Raw genomic sequence first — 17,802 nt, forward strand, 5'->3', positions numbered from 1 at the left:
TTTATTCTGGTACAACTGAGGTCTTTGCACTGATGCTTCTATGTTTTCTTGCCCAACACTCCCAGTTGAAACAGAAGCAGGCCCCTATGGTCCTTCTCCTCCATGTCCTCCACCTGTCTTTTGTCTGTAGAAAAACTTTAGCCAAAGCATAAGTTTAATCAGAGAAGTGAGAAAATGCAGAAGCAAAGGAAAGTAGTCCAACAAGACCAAACCATAATAGCTTAGTCATTAAACAAAGTCAAGGAACTTTAGTTCCTTCTCAAGGGCTATAGATAATATTCTGAGCCATACCCTGTGAGCTGTCTTGTAGATACTGAAACCCCCAACAGGTGGAAGAAGTTAACTACCTGATGACCAGACTGTAGCCATGACATAAGCTGCCACAATTCTGAGAACTGGCCTCAGAGAAATGGGAACAAACCAACCCTGGAACTGAAGATCAACTGTACTTAAAACAATCAAGATGACGCTTGATCAGACTACTGCATGACCAATTTCAAGATGATTGTCAGAGCTGATGGTGCTGTTTCTGTATGTAGCACCTTAAACTCCCCTTTAAAAGCTCTTGGCCACTGATTGTCAGTGGCAGGAGTCAGCCTTTGGACATGAGTCTGCCCACCCTCCTCCCCAGTTGCTGGCCTCTCACATACAGCAAACTTTCCTTTCACCAACCTTGCCTCTCAAGTATTGGTTTTAGAGTGGTAAGCAGCCAGGTCCCACTTTTGGTAACATGGTGACTTGTGAAGGAGAGGTGGATGAAGAAGATAGCTTGTAGGCATCCCTTAGTTCCTTTCTCTGCTTATTGTCTTCCTATTCATTGTTTAAAACCCTGTCCAAATACTGCTTTCTTTCTTGTTTTCCCTGCAAAGTTGTATTTGCACCAATACCATAGAGTTTCTGGGCACGTCCTTAATGTGGCATTTCACATTCTGCCTTGCATTGTAATGATCTCTGTGCATCTTATCTTTTAATTAGACCATTAATTTCTGAAGGTCAGGGGTCATGTCTACTCGTATAGGGCCTAGATTAGAGATTCATACACAGCCAGGTATTGAACGAAAGAAAGACATAAAAATTGGCTCCCAAAAATTTGAGCTTGTGGCCTTGGCCCAATTAACAGAGTACTTTCAGACTTTTCTAAAATTAAATTTTTTTTTTACAGTTTTATCAGCATCTTTTCTATATGTCATCAAATTCAAATACTGTAAGTATACAATTCAATGATTTCTAGCAAGTTTATAGGGTTGTACAACCATTATTACAATCCAGTTTTAGAATATTTCCATCACCTCAAAAATTCCCTCATGCCCATTTGTCACTCCCATTCCTACCCCAGCTCCAGGCAACCACTAATCTGCTTTCTGTCTCTATGGATTTGCCCTTTTCAGACATTTCATATAAGTGGAATTGTATAATATGTCATCTTTTGTGTCTGGTTTCTTTCGCTTAGCATAATGTTTTTGAGGTTCATCCAGGCTGTAGCAAGAATCAGTATTCTGTTCATTTTTACTGCTGAACAGTGTAACTATACCATATTTTGTTTATCTGTTTACCAGTTAATGGATATTTGTATTGTTTCAGGTTTGGGCTATTATGAATAATACTGCTATGAGCATTAATAGCTATCATGTGAATGTCATATTTTCATTTAATTAATTTGTTAAGCAAATATTAGGGTACACCTCCTATATGCCAAGCACTCTACTAGTTAATGGGGATACAGAAGTTTATAAAACAGAATCTCTGCCTTCGTGAGGTCTGCATCTACTGGTGGGGGAGATGTGTGGAGGGAGAGAGAGAGAGAGGGAATGAGAGAGAGAGAGGTAGCAAATTAAAGAAGTAAATTGTGTAGTTTATTAAGAGGAAAAAGTGCTATGGAGGAGAATAAAGCAGAGGAGGGAGATGAGGAATGCCAAGATGGACGCAGTTGTAATTTTGAATTAAGTGTTCTCATGGAGGACCACACCGAGAAGGTGACATCTGAGTTAAGACAGTCAAGGAAGAAGCCTGGTGGGAACGTACAACAGGAACACTCCAGACAGAAGTAATAGCAAGTGCTAAGACCTGGAGGTAGGAGGTGGCTAATGGTGTTTGAGGAGCCACTTTGTTGAGGCTGGAGCACAGAAAGTAAGGGGAGAGTGGTACCCGATGAGGCGAGAAAGGAAAGGGAGGAGAGGTCTTTCAGGACCGTGTAGGCCATCCTTAAATCCTTAACTTTTCCTTTTAGGGAGATGAAGGGCCATTGGAGGGTACTGAGCAGAGGAGTGACGTGATCTCCTGTAGATGTCACAAAAGACACACTGGCCATTATATTGAAAACAAACTGTTGGGAGCCAAAGACAGAAGTGGGGAGACCAGCAAGGAGGCTGCTGCAAGATTCCAGGTGAGAAGGGACAGCAGCATGGACCAAGGTAAAAGCTGGGAGAAGTGGCTGGATTTTAGATGCATGTTTGAAAGTAGACTCTACAGGATTTGCTTCTGCATTAGATGTGGAATGAGGGGCGATAATGGTCATCCAAGGCAGAATGATTCCATGGTTTTGGTCTGAGTAACTGGAGAGATGGAGTTTTATTTATTTTTATTTTATTTTTGGCTGTGTCATATGGCATGTGGGATCTTAGTTCCCCAACCAGGGACTGAACTGGTACACCCTGCATTGGAAACACGGATCTTAACCGCTGAACCACCAGGGAAGTCCTGGAGAGATGGAGATTTAAAGAGATTACTTCAGTAAAAGCTGGCACCCAAAAGGAAAAAATCTTCTCTAGTGAGAGTGGGTAGGGGCAGCACAGATAAGGTCAGAGAGGCTCAACCCAGTTCAGAACCAGAAAGACAACAGCTGATTGTGTCAGTTCAATCTGAAAGAGAAGACAGAAAATGGACCATAATGGTCAGCAGGCAAAAGAATTCCCAGACAAAGACAAGCTGAACCCTTGACCTGAACATTTGGTGTATGTGGCCAGAGGGAAGTGGATGAGACTTCTTTTCTAGGCCAAACAAAGTTGAATTTTTTATTTACTCTGCTACAATTGCCAACATTTACAATAAATGTTTTAAATTAAGTGTTTTCATTCTTTTCAAGATAAGAATGGTGCTATTCTTACAACTCATCTGTGAATGAGGTTCAGAGGGAAGGGGCTTGGGAGTGATGTGTGTGTGTGTGTGCTCATGCTCACATGAACACAAACATGCATGGGGGAGTTTCTCAAGAGCCCAAGTCCTCAGTCTATATAGGTGAAACTGTGGGGTGGGGAGATACTTGGAGAAAGACATGGTCATGGATAAATACTTAATGTGGGTAGAACTAAAGCAAAGGTGTGAACATCTGGGGTATGGTTATTGCAGAAGGGCTTATTTCAGTAAAGCACCTACTTATAATCTATTTTGCTCCAGTCCTGTTTCTCTTAGCTTTGTTGAAGGTGGCTTGATCTCTAAAAACTAAGAAAGCGGAGTCCTGGTCCTCCTAGAACTTATGTGCAATTGTTGATTTGGACCTGCCACTCTACTGCCAGATGTGTGTGCCCCAGTTGAAAACTGACCAGTCTCCTCATTGTATGTTCTTTCTCTGCCTCCCCTTATTTCCACATCCCCGTTTTCTCTTCATTACCCAAAAGAATAAAAGAAATGCTCTTCTTTTTAAAACAAGCCAAACTCTTTCCTTAGGACTTCCCCTCCGAGCACATGATCTATACTTTGGTGTGTTCATAATTGTTCTTTGACTTTAAAGCCTCCTGTGGGTAAAGAGAGACTCTTCCTAGTGTAAAGCTTAGCAACCTGGCAGTGACACTGGCAAATTGTTAATAATATCCTTTCATCAGAGGTCGTGTTCAACCTTCTGGGTTTAATTTTGGTTTTAGGTAATATGATAGATGGACCAGATGATGAGAGTTCACTAAAGTTTTTCAGTATAGGGCAAAGGTAGCACCTGACCTAATTTGTCTGGCAATAAAGATCCAAGAACTGCTCATACCTGCAGAGAAACTAGAGTTTTCTTGGATGAAGATTTTAAACATTTGCACACTGTAGATACCTATGGGTTTAAAGGAATCAAATTTCAAAGACTTGGAAAAATGCCTAGACTTATTTGAGACCTATTAAATTTCTACTCATTTATCCTTAGGTATTCAAAAGGTTATTTTTCTTAATTCTAAATGAATAGAAAATGACATGCTATAGATTAAGCCTGAATTTCACTTATATTTGTACCAAGAAACCGTGTCACAAAGGCATCAATGCATTTCCTGCTGCTTCTCTTCTTTTTTTTAAAAAATTTCTTTATAGTGAAGGCAGATATTTTATTAGATTCTGCTTTGACCTTTAAACCGAAATCTGGAGAAAATGAGCAAGTTGGAAATAATCTTATGGAAGTAAGACTAGTTCTTAAAATGACCATTCAGAGTTGGACATAATACCGGAGGCCATCTGGTCTGCCAATGTTTCTCAGATTGATTTCTGTCCAGGATTCAGCTGTCTTAAAAGATAGAGGACTTGGCCACCTGTAGGAACCTGTTCTCATATTTAGACTATTTTTCAGCCCTCCTTGTGGTCAAAGAGATTATAGCTATTGCTCCCTCCTTGCTTATGTGGCCACTTGATCACAGAAGGAAATTAATTGGCCTGGCATGATTTCACCTTTTGAAAAATCATGTTGGTTTCCACCCAATACTTGGTGGTTTTCAAGTTGATGCTAATTGATTGATGTTAAGTTCTATATTTTCCCCGATATTGAAGTTAAGCTGACAGGTCTATAATTACCGAGATTGTCCTTTTTCCCTTTTTAAAAAGATGAGCACTTCATTTACCCTTTTTCAGTCTTCAGGGACTTTCTTTATTCTCTTGAGTTCTCAAAAATAATCGCTAGCAGCTATGTAATAACACCTGCCAATTCCTTAAGTACTGTTCGAAGTATATCATCAGGCCCTGCTGCTTTGCCTAAAGCCAGCTTTTCAAAATACTTTTTAACCATTTTATTCTCTTTTCTAGTTTCTGTCTCAGGTTGGCACTGCTCTGAAAACTGAGTCCTTGATGATTTTTCTTCATTTAAGAGAAAAAGCCCCATCTTTTCCCAGTCATTGTCAGAACTCCTTTCCATGTCTTTGAGGTGGGAAGTGAGATATTTCCCTTGTAAGCCTAATTTAGTCTTATATCACTAGAGAGGTTCATCCCAGGGTTGGGACTAGGGTGAGGTAAGTGATGGGCACATCTTAAGGAGGCATTCAATCTTAAGACTGAATAAGTACAGGGTTGGCACCTAAAGAATGAGTGCCCTTGTACTTCCCCAGTGATCCAGTGGTTAAGAATCCACCTGTCAATGCAGGGTACACAGGTTTGATCCCTGGTCTGGGAGGATTCCATATGCCTCAGGGCAACTGAGCCCCATGTGCTACAACTACTGAGCCCATGAGCCCTAGAGCTGAGACTCTGAAACAACAGAAGACATACAATGAGAAGACTGTGCATCTCAAGAATAGTAGCCCTCACTTGCCGCAACTAGAGGAAGCCCATGGGCAGCAAAGAAGACCCAGTGCAGCCAAAAATAAATAAATAAAAGTTTAAAAAAAATAATGAGAGCCCCCGATATTTTGCACCCTAGGCATCTGACTTGCTTACCTCAGGCCCAGCTCTCTCTGTTCCTAGGACTTGGAGCACAACATATTCTTGATTTACAAGGTCACCTTGCCTGTCCCTTTTTTACACACACAACATCTGATGTCATATTTTAATTTTTTTTTTGCATAACTGTGTTCTGAACCTTTTGCTTATTTCTCTAGCTCCTTGTCAGCTATTAGTCAAAATTTCAGACAGCCTTGGGTTCCTCCTTTGTTTCCATATTATGTTTCCTTGTGGAAGGCAGATCTTGCAGGGATTTTCTGAGTGGATGAGTGTAAGTCTACATCTAATTGTGTATTTGTATGCATAGTCTGCAATGTAAATTCAGCGCTACGTACTGGGGGAAAAAAAAAGAGCCTGTTTTAAAGCTTGTTTCAAGCTGTTAGACCTTCTTTGGGGCAATTAGAATAATAAAATGTGACTTACTACTTTTCTCCCTCCAAGTTGCCAGGTACATTTATAAGCCACATGACTTTCCCTGACTGGGGGAATAAACTTGCAACAGTAATGGTGAAAATATCCTAAAATGCTAATATTTAGAAAAAAAATTACGGTAATATCCTTCCTGGGATCCATTTAGGGAAACAATGAATTTTTCTATATTTGTGACTTACTGCAGAGAGGCCAATACTGCGCGCTAAGTTGCTTCAGTCATGTCCAACTCTGTGCAACCCTATGGACTATAGCCCACCAGGCTCCTCTGTCCATGGGATTTTCCAGGCAAGAATACTGGAGTAGGTTGCCATGCCCTTCTCCAAAGGACAGTAGTGCTCAGTAAGAAAAGGTAGAATTGAAAAAAAAAATTGCTTTGCTTTTAACATTTTTAGGGTATCACAGAGGAACACTTTGTGGTTTCTATAGGGAGGTGGTAAGGGTCCTGGGAGAACTCTTAACAGAGTTCTAATTAACTCTAATTCTAACTCTAGGAGAGACCAGATCCTTGACTGCACCTAGGAGGCTAACTTGGAGGTCTGGCAACAGATCTGTGCAACTTGTACCTGCCTTATGTTCACCAAAAACTCAAGTCCCTAAGTAGAAATGATGACTTCAAGTTAGGAGTTCTTGGAGACCCAAAGTGTTTAGAAAACTCTGGGAAAACATCTCCCAGCTGACTCCCCAGCTTGTGGGCATAAATTTAGAGACTGGTTTAAAGAGCTTAGAGCTGGAGTTTCCAAAAAGAGAAAACCTCAGGATGAAGGGAAGTTGCCTCAGCTGATGAGTTGCCTAGGAGGTTAGTTCAAAATCAGAGTCTCAAGAAAGATGATCATGTCAGGAGATCCTCCTACTCACACATGTTCAGGACAAGTGTTACTGAGTATCGTGGCTTGGGCACCTCTGGAAGCAAGTCCTATGACAAGGAACCAGGCATCGAGTAAGTAGCTTGTGTGGAAGGTGATTTTAGGGAACTCAGGTACGGGAGTAGGAAAATGAACAAGGCAGGGAATGAGGCTGTGAAAGGAGGCCAACCGAGTTGCCACTGTGGGCACCTGGTACTGGGCCCTGTTGAGGAACTCCGGGAGAGAGCAAGGAACGTGCCTGGAGTTATTTCCAGTGAGATAGGGTAAGGGAAATGGGTTGCTAATCAGCCCTCTCCCCATCAGTCACTGATTTAGGGCTGCTTCTAGGGGCATCAATTTTTCTGAACTTCAGCTTGTCCTATGACTGGGCTCCTGTATCCAGAAGTAAAGCTTGTAGGCAGAGAGCTGCAGATGTGGCAATAAAGAGCTCCTGCTGCACTGACAGGAAGTGACACTTCAGAGCAGGTGGAATGGCTGCTATTTTCATGGGTGATGTAGAAGTTTGTCCAAAATCCACCAAGAGACTTCCCTGGCAGTCCAACGGTTAAGATTCTGCACTCCCCAGGCAGGGAGTACAGGTTCAATCTCTGGTTGGGAAACGAAGATTCCACATGCCATAAGACTCGGCCAAAAAATAAATAAAGTAAAATCCATTAAGAGATGCTGTTCTCTCTTTTTTTCCCCCCCAATTATTTTTATTAGTTGGAGGCTAATTACTTTACAATATTGTAGTGGTTTTTGCCATACATTGACATGAATCAGCCATGGATTTACATATGTTCCCCATCCTGAACCCCCCTCCCACCTCCCTCCCCATCCCATCCCTCTGGGTCATCCCAGTGCACCAGCCCCGAGCACTTGTCTCATGCATCGAACCTGGACTGGCGATCTGTTTCACACTTGATAATATACATGTTTCGATGCTGTTCTCTCAGATCATCCCACCCTCGCCTTCTCCCATAGAGTCCAAAAGTCTGTTCTATACATCTGTGTCTCTTTTTCTGTCTTGCATGGAGGGTTATCGTTACCATCTTTCTAAATTCCATATATATGCATTAGTATACTGTATTGGTGTTTATATCTTTCTGGCTTACTTCACTCTGTATAATGGGCTCCAGTTTCATCCACCTCATTAGAACTGATTCTCTTTACATAACTACATAACTATGATCTGGCTTTTTTTTTTTTTTAAAGGGCAATGGATCTCAGGTGCTGCTAATTCAGTGTGAAAGACCAGGTAAAGAAAAGCTCAGATGTAAATAACCTTGGAGATAAGATAGCTACACTGAAAAGTCCTCAGGGCAGGGATGGCATTTGTGTGTGTGTGTGTGTGTGTGTGTGTGTGTGTGTAGTTCTCTCTCACTGTTTGCTCAGTAAGCGCTCTTGAATGACCAGTGGGAGAACTTTCTATTATTTCTCCTACCCAAGGAGGCAGAAGTGGAAACAGAGGGAGCAGAGGTGGGAAGTGGACGGTGAATCCCTTACGTGGCTGCTGTTCATCATGGCCTCTTCCACACAGAGCTGATTCTCCTGCAAGGTCTTCCCCTGTCTCTTGCAGACATTGTGTAGATTCTTGATGTCAGCTTGCAGGCTCAAGAGCTTGCTGTTCAGACTGCTTACGTCTCTGTCTCTCTCCCCCACCTCGGCAGTCAGAAAAACAAAAGCATCAATTATGAACTATCAAGAAAATGCTTACTTTCGTTCACTGGTTGACAGAGACTTTAAATTTGCCGGAAATTTGTCCATCAACCCTTTGCTGTTATTACTCATCTTGTGTAACATTTACACAGTATCCATTTGCGAGGTGTCTGAGTGCTCTGCATTATTCAATTACTTATTTACATTAATTAATCTTCACCCACTGCTGTGGGTGCATCATAGATGCTTCCCTTGCTTTCAAGAGAAAGTCAGTGCCTAGAACAACTCCAGGCACCTGGTGAGCTGTCTATAATATTAATGGCTCTGCCACTGATGAGATGAACTAGTGGGATGTCAAATGGACTTGTCAAGACTCTAGTGAATCAGTGCTGGAGTTGATGCGGCTTCTGAAAAGTCTCTTCACTTTCCCTTCTACTCACTAAACTAAAGACTTCCCTCACCTACAAACCTGTGTTTCCCTGGTGACTCAGATAGTAAAGACTCTGCCTGTAATGCAGGAGACCGGGGTTCAATCCCTGGGTCAGGAAGATCTCCTGGAGAAGGAAATGGCAACCCACTCCAGTGTTCTTGCCTGGAGAATTCCAGGGACGGCGGAGCCTGGTGGGCTGCTGTCTATGGGGTTGCACAGAGTCGGACACGACTGAAGCGACTTAGCAGCAGCAGCAGCACCTACAAATCTGGGTTTCCCTGGTGGCTCAGATAGTAAAGAATCTGCCTGCAATGCAGGAGACCGGGGTTTGATCCCTGGGTCAGGAAGATCTCCTGGAGAAGGAAATGGCAACCCACTCCAGTATTCTTGCCTGGACAATTCCATGGACAAAGGAGCCTGGCAGGCTACAGTCATGGAGTTGCAAAGAGTTGGACACGACTGAGCGACTCACACTTTACACTTTTTATGTGTATAAAGCTTGTGATTTTCTTTGGAGACATACACCAATGGGAGTGAAAGTAAAATCCCTGGACTGATTGCATAAGATCCCTGTCTTTGATTATAAATGAAGAAGATTTGTTAATTACTGCTAGGTCAGATGGAAATTAGTGATCAAGATCAAAATAGAGAATGTGGGGCATAGTAGCTTGGGTGGGGTTGGGGCGTACAGCCGTGGGAAGGGGGTGGGGACTCTGTCATATAGGATGCCACCTTCCATTGCCAGTGTTGTGGGTGACAACGGTGTGAGAAGAAATTAGCAAGCAGCCCTCTGTGAACCTGTCCAGTGCTTCAGTCCTACCACTGTGGAAACTTTTTGTGATACCCTTGAGGACAGGCACGACCACCTCCGAGTTTTAGACGTTGGAACTGAGGCTGGTGCTTTTATAGTGGGTGCCTGCTTGTGTAAATTGCCTGGAGCAAGCTCTTAGGTGAGGATTCATGGCATCTGTTAAAGAAAACAGTCCCAATAGAAATCAGCAAGTAGGTGGGGGAAGCAGGACAGGGAAGAAGAAACTAAGGAAGGGCACAGTTTCAGACAAAGTTTTGTGGGTTCACAAATGGCTTCAGCCTAATTCCACAGGGAACTCCAGGGTCCAAGTTACACCTTAGAGTCTGTCCTGATTAGATGCAATGAAAGCTGGGCCGTCAGCCTCAGCATCGGCCAGTCAATGGTTAAGGGGTGCCTCATGGGGTGTAAGCTCCCAAGGACTTCCAGCTTTCTGCTCTTGTGAGTAAAGTGACCCCAAATGCCCAAGGGCAATTCTTCTAAGAGAGTTGTAGGTGCAAAAGCACACAGAAGGCATGAATGCCCAGAAATGGCAAAGTGGTCCAAGTGATAGTGTCCAATGTCCCATAGGTGGTTAGCAGAGGAAAGTTCAGCTCTCCTGACCCTGTAGCCAGGGCTCCACCGCCACGTCCCACTGATTGTGCTGACTTCTTAAATGTATGAGCTTTATAAGGCATATTCCCAGGGGGAGCTGGAGACCTGATATAGACATCATAAATCAAGCCTTGCTGGACAGGTCAGTTTAAGAGACCTCTGTACAAGGCTGGGGGTGGGGTGGGAGGGGGCAGAAATAACCACAAGAATCGGACACCTCAATGTCAGAGTATTCGGAATTCAGAAGGTTTCCCAGAAGTGCTGCTGTCTCAGCTGATTTATTCCATCATTTCCATTTAGTACCTGGACATTTTTTTTTTTTTACCACTTTACAGTTTAATTAGGTTAACGGCGTGGCTCTGTCATTAAAAGGATTTCATTATCTCAAAACTCTCCTTCTTCCTCTCCAGCTCCTGTCCCTTGTTCCCCACTTTCAGAAAAATAACAGTGGATGTCAACTGCCCCAAGCATGTAATTACCATTAAGACAATTACCAGGGACTCTGTTAAGAGAATATATGTAGAGCAGCTTAAAAAAAAAAAATGGTGTACAGACACTGTTCTCTAACTAGAAAACAAAATCCTTGATCTGACAAGGAGCAGCAGTTTGATTCTAGGGCTTTTAAAAGCCCTTTTCTCATGACTGCCTTACTGGGAATAGAGTGTGGAGACTCACTGGGGAGTTAGGGGAGAGCCTAGGGGTTTCCTATTGCTACAGGACTCTCTCTTTGGCATCTATGAGCAGATTAGGTGACAATACAATACATGCTCTGTGAAAGTGCCACGTGCCCTATACTCTCGCCTGGATGCTGAATATATGCATCCTAAGGTGAGGACCGTGTCACCAGATTGTTGTGTATGAAGCCGGGCACACCGAGGACTCACTAACAAAGTACCAGTGATATACTACTTGAGCTTCTCCATGTTAAAAGCTCAATACCCTCTCAGGCCAATTAAAAAAACCCCTCTCCTTCTAGTTTTAGATGTCCTCTGAGAGGAAGGCCGGCTAGCCCAATTCTGTTGCATCACCAGGGCTTCAGAATTGGATCTTTAATGTACACGATCTCATCTAATTTGGACATTAGCACTGACTCAGAGTCTCTGAGGCAATTTCTTTGTTCATAAAACAAGAAGTTTGGAATAAATAGTCCTTTCTTTGAGGATGCCCTAGACCAGTTGAATAACAAAGGTATTTTGCTAAACGTCAAATGAAATTTGCTTTGGAAATCAGGACCTAACCATTCACTCCTAAAGGCCAAATTATACAAGGGTTTTGATTCACCAGAATAAGAGTGGAAATGCTGGGAGAGCACTAAGGTGATTTCCATGAACCATGTATTATTTTTTACTGTAGGTGGTTGTAAGAAGGGGCTGTGCTTACCTCAGAACTCCATAAAGGCCAGTGTTTCTGAGGTTCCAGTAAACTTAATTTCTTGCTAATATCATAAACAGAGGTCACTGTACACTTTCTAATCCTATGTGCTTTATGAATGCTAAATTCCAGGCAGATGCCTTTTGAGTATCAATATGCAGTAAAAATTGATTTAATCTGACATTTCATCAATTAGAGCTCTGTAACCAGTACTGGGGCACCAGATGAACTGAGAGTCTAATGTTGACCCTCAGGTGTCATCTGATCCTGCTCTAGATATGAAGTCACGAACAATCTGAAATCACAAGCCTCCACTGCTAGGTGGGTTTCACATTCATAAACCATGTACTTAGATACAGGCAAACCTCAAAGATATTGTGGGCATGGTTCCAGACCACAGAGATAAAGCAAATATCACAGTAAATCAAGTCACACAAATTTTTTGGTTTCTCAGTGCATATAGAAGTTATGTTTACAATATTCTGTAGTCTATTAAGTTTGCAAAAACATTGTATTTTAAAAAGTATATACCTTAATTTAAAAATAATGTATTGCTAAAAAATGCTAACCATCATCTGAACCTTTAGCGAATTGCAATCTTTTAGCAAAAGTAACAAAGGTCACTCAGCACAGATCGCCATAACAAATACAACAATGAGCAGTTTGAAATATTGCCCAAAATGCCAAAATGGGACACAGGGACACAAAGTGAGCAAATGCTATTGAAAAAAGTGGCGTTGATAGACTTGCTTGACATAGGGTTGCCACAAATCTTCAATTTGTAAAAAATATAATATCTACAGAGTGCAATCAAGTGAAGCTCAATAAAATGAAGTCTGCCTGTACCCAGTTTTGCTTATAAGGGGTTGGAACCTGGCCACTTTGTTTGAAGGCCTGTGATAGCAGCAGCAGCTACCAACCACAGGCAAAGTGGTGAGTGCTGATGCTACAGTTGCTACTATACTCAAGATAGTTATTAGAAAACAGGTTACTTACTGAAGCAAATTTTCTGTATTGATTAAGTGAGTCTTTTTTCAAAGAGCATGCCTTCTTGAACACATATTTCAAAAGATGGGAAGAAATTTTGCTCTAGGCTTCAAAAGTATTGACAGGACTTTCCTGGTGGTCCAGTGGTTAAGAATCTGCCTGCCAATGCAGGGGACACAAGTTTGACCCCTGGTCCGGGAAGATTCCATATGCCCTGGGGCAACTTAAGCCCGTGCACCTCAACTACTGAGCCCATGTGTCGCAACTACGGAGCCCACATGCAGCAACTACTGAAGCCTGAGTGCCCTAGCGCTCATGCTCTGAAATAAGAGAAGCCACCACAATGAAAAACTTGTGCACTACTGAGCAGCCCCCCACTCCACTTGCTGCAACTAGAGAAAAGCCTGTGCAACAGCAAAGACTAGGCACAACCAAAAAAAAAAAAAAGAAATAAATAAAAGGTTTTTTAAAAGGTATTGACAGATAGTCTTATGCTTCTTCTCCGGGGGAGCTGATGTTAAACTGAAGCTTGTGATTCAGTAGCACACTCAGGCCCCAGGAGCATCACAAAGATTCAAGATGGCAGCATTTCCCAGGATTTGGAACTTGAACAATAAAGCTTCGGTGGCAGTTTCCAGAGGAAATCTGGAGTCCACCAACAATATCATAAAGTTATTATCTGGGAAATCAGTTTTGTTATAAAGAAAGGTCTTCAATAAACAATGGAAAACCACCTTTAGCCCTCACTACCGTTCAAAACATATCAGTTTATAGTCAGAGTTATGTTTTTAAAAGCATGAAATCTTAAAAGTTAACATTTTTACAGGAATTTTTATAGATTACTTCTACAGTAAAAGAGTTTAAAGTTATCTACAGTAATTCCAAACATTGCTATTGATATTACTAACTTGATTCCTGAGTTTACTTTTTCATCTATAAAAACATTACAGTTTTTATTTACTTATGATGGGAATTAATGGGCACTTACCCAAGGTTTAGCCTGTGAGTAAAAATTTTGGAGCCAATTATGTTCATATAGTGAAGACTGAGTATATTTTATTGTGTCTTAAATTCTTTAAAAACTGGCACTCTGTATAAGTATATGGCTTAGGATATACATGACCTGTCAGAGATCCACCACCTATGGAATATAGGCCAGTTCTCATTGGCACATAATTTCCTCCAACATATCCTTGGAGAAGTTATTTCCCTAGAGAGTAAGCTCCACAAGAATAGGGATCTTTGTCTATTTTGTTCACTGCTTCATCCCCAGGCCCTAGAGCAATGCCTGGCACAGTGAAGTGCCCCAAAGATATCAGGTGAATGAAGAAATGCCCTTCTGGAGAAGCTACATTAGACCCTTTTTTCTTCCTGCAGAACTTTGAGTGAATCCTGAAGGGCTCCCACTAGTAATCTAGCAGGAAAGGAGTTGAAACACCTCTTTTGGAAACTGCTTACCTCTCGGTAGGAGGTCTGTTAGAAAGCATATGTCATGTGGGACAGCCTTACACTAACAAAAACATCCCCCCTTAAGTCCTTTCTGGAACAAGTCAGGGAAAACATAAACACAGTTTGACTGAAATATTAAACTCAGCAGAACACTCTGTTTCCATATCAGTCCAGATAAAGAGAAAATGTTGGCAATAATATTTAATAAGTGCTTAAGTCCTAAGCACTGGTTTTTTACATGTGGTATCTTACTTAATCCTCACAGTGAGTCTTAGAAATAAGTGCTCATTATTCATATCTTCTAGGTAAGGCAAAGGAAGCTCAGAGAGGTTAAGTAAAATGCCAAATATCACACTGCTATTAGATATGGACCTGGACCTACCTAGCTCAAGTCTGGGCTCTTATATGTTATGTATGCTCTGCTGCCCACCTCTGTCTGAGATTTGAGGATGCTTATTATAGGAATTTTGAATCATGAAATTTGAAAAGATGTCCCTTGTAACAAAGGTTCAAGCAACTCTATTCCTTTATACAGAGGAGTAAGAAGACTTACCTCATCTTTCATTTCCTTGGCACCTCTCAATTCTCCTTTAAGATTTAGCATTTTCTGAGCTTTGTTATAAACCTGAAAAAGTCCAAGAATTTAAGATGGAAAAAGCATAAATTAGTCTGGCCCTTTAAAGATTTTCCCACCTGGATATGTGCTCTCAGCAGGGAGTCTGGAAAAATTTCTGAACTGTTGGCGATACTTACTTGCCTACCCATCTGTTTATGTTTTCAAAAGTGTGTTAAAGTCTTTGCTAGGAAAACAGGACCGTGGTTTTACATCTTTTCCAAAAAATCACCAGTTGGTAGGTAGGCTAGTTTCTGAACTCATCCTTCTTGGAAAGTAAAAGGTCTGAAATGATTTTACTTTCTAGGTTTCTAAATAGTCTATGGCTCAAATATAGTTAACATTAGGTACTAATTATGAACCAGATGGGATGTGCACATCAACTTCATTCTCATAATAACCCTGGGAAGTAGATACTATTTCTGTCTCTACAGAGAAGGAAATTGAAGCCCAGAGAGGCTAAGTGACTTACCCAAGGTCAGACAGGCTCTCTTACTACTCCATGGGGATCTTCCTTTCCATTAATTTCTACTTATTAATTTGGAAATATCTGATGATGTGATTTTTTTTTGCTGCGTCAAGTTACTGTTATATTGGCGGTTGTAAAGTTAGGAAACTTGGAAAGTGTTGAGAACTATCCAAATAAAAAGCCTCAAGGAAAACCACAGATATTTGCACATATGTGTGTGTAAGCATAGGATGATGCATGTGAGGTCATAATGCACTGCACTTATTAAAATAATCTAATTCATTATGTTTTAAACTCCAGGACTAGAGGAAGTTTCCATCAGGTACTTACCTGCAGAATAGTTCCAAGAATGAGAAGCTATCAAAATACTCATTCTTTGTAATGAACCACATACCCCACCCCTAATAAAAGCCAAGAGGAAGAAAGAATGCTGGTGAGAATTTGGAATGTTTTATGGGGTTGTATTCTGATGTGCTGCATTGTTTACCCTCTTACGGCTTCATGCAGAGAGATGTATCGTGGGAATGGTGATGTCAATCTGGTTTAGCCAGTAGGGAGGGGCTAGGTGATGCTGCAGTAACAAATAATCCACAAATCTCAGTGATTTAAAACCATGAAGGTTTATTTTTCACTTGTGCTACATGTCCTTTATGAGTCAGCTGGGGCTCTGCTCTTTATTGTCCTCAGCTAGTAGAACCTCTATCATCTAGTATGCTGCCTGTTGCCATGGCAGCAGAAAGGGAATTAGGTGAATCACACACAGGTTCTTAAAGTGGAAGTGACACACTTCACTTCTGCTCACATTTCATTGGCCAAAACAAGTCCTATGGCTATGCCCACTTTCTTCCTTTACCCCCAAGAGGAAATATTGGTGAATGTTACAAATCACTTCAATGCAAGATATCTTAGTTGATTGGGCTGCTGTAACAAAATATCACAGACTGCATATCTTACAAAGAACAGAAAAACTTTTTTTCTTACAGTTCTGGAGGTTGAGAAGTTCATGATCAAGGTGCTAGGAGATTAGGTGAGGACCCACTTCAGAGAAGGCTGTTTCTTTTTTTTGCTGTAAATTCGCATGGCAGAAGGGACAAGGGAGACTCCTGGGGTCTCTTTTATAAGGGCACTAATCCCATTCATGACAGCTCCATTTTCATGATGTAATCACCTCCCAAAGGCTCCCACCTCCTAATACTATCACCTTGATGGTTAGGATTTCAACACATGAGTTTTGAAGGGATACAAACATTTACTCTACAGTGTTAGACAGCCAAGAAGATTAAAAATAGCACGGCCTAAAAGAACACTGAACAGGTCTGTATGCCAGGAAGCTGCTAAACCTGCTTCAGCACCTAAGTCAAGGAACAGCCTATGGAAAAGCACTCATCTCTCCAAGCCTTCATTCTCTCTCTGTAAACTGAGGAGTTGTACTGAACGATGGCTTTCTTTCCTAGCTCTAAAGTTTACTATTTTGGTTCTACCTTGATGGACATTCTTCTTTAATAGGAATCGTGAACTCAGTCCAAGCATCACACAAAGGTTGTAGTGGAGTAAACGTATCCTTGAGAATAATATTCCTCTAGAAGCTGACGACTGAGCAACTAACAACAGAAGCTAACTTACTGGATTGTCAGGAGATGATTCTTAAATAAAATGAAATCTTGTCCCAGAGACGGAAAAATGATTGTCTAATTCATGATTGTTTCATCTACTATGGAGTTACACAGCTACCATTGCAAGGGCCAAGAGCATTTGGAAGGAAAAGTGGCAGGCATAGGCTCTCATATTTGCATGGAAATATATTTACTACGTAAAATAAATTAGAGGAAAAATAGAGAGCTGAACTGTGTTCCATGAAGGAAACATGGGAATCCTGTGAGTCATTAACAATAGAAGTGGGCAATTTGGAAGTGTTTATGATGAAAAAAAAAAAGGGAAGGGTTTTGGAAGCATTTGACAGTAATGTGTGCCAGATGGGTAAGGAAGAGTGCTTTGGAGGAGCCTCAGCTGCTTCATAAAATGATCACAGGAACCTTCACAATGCTTTCTGAGGAGTATGTGTCCAGTGTGGCTGGACAAATATTTTGTAGAGGAGAGAATTCATCACAGAGGGAGGGGCTCCCCACCTGACCCATGGATACTGATCTCTGGGCACAGGACTTGAATGTCCCCTCTCTTCAAACTCTGATTCTACACCTTCTGTGCTATTGTCTCCTGCATCACTGCTGAGACCTTCACATCCTTGCGCCTCATCTCCTCCACTGGCATTTCCAATTCTGTTGTGTCTCCCCAGGGAACTACTCTTTTTGTATTCAAAAGTTCTGCCATCTGCTTTTCTAGCAGGCTTTTTCTTGGTGACAATTGTGACCACAAAAAACAGAAAACAAAAACTTGGTCAGGGGATCTAGTGATGTTTTGTGCCTCTGAAGTTGGCCTCAGCCCCCACACAGAGCACTTTACAGATTCTCAAGAAACACTTAATACTACATCTAGTCATCACATTAGTGACTAGGGTAGCAGTATGAACTCAAGTGT

The 17,802-nt window shown here is 41.6% G+C and overlaps 1 protein-coding gene across 1 annotated transcript in view; it reads right to left on the minus strand.

The window, feature by feature from the left end:
• Positions 1-17,535, minus strand: part of PMFBP1 (polyamine modulated factor 1 binding protein 1) — a 56,751-nt gene extending 39,216 nt beyond the window's left edge. Inside the window, exons 1-3 of the mRNA XM_043437162.1 lie at positions 17,464-17,535; positions 14,739-14,810; positions 8,394-8,555 (exon numbers count right to left, since the gene is read on the minus strand). Coding sequence (XP_043293097.1) covers positions 8,394-8,555; positions 14,739-14,810; positions 17,464-17,535 — 306 coding nt within the window. The remainder of the gene's footprint in view (positions 1-8,393; positions 8,556-14,738; positions 14,811-17,463) is intronic.
• Between the last annotated feature and the right edge of the window lie 267 nt (positions 17,536-17,802).

The sequence above is a fragment of the Cervus canadensis genome, chromosome 18 (genome assembly GCF_019320065.1).
Source record: "Cervus canadensis isolate Bull #8, Minnesota chromosome 18, ASM1932006v1, whole genome shotgun sequence".
Classification (NCBI taxonomy): Eukaryota; Metazoa; Chordata; class Mammalia; order Artiodactyla; family Cervidae; genus Cervus; species Cervus canadensis.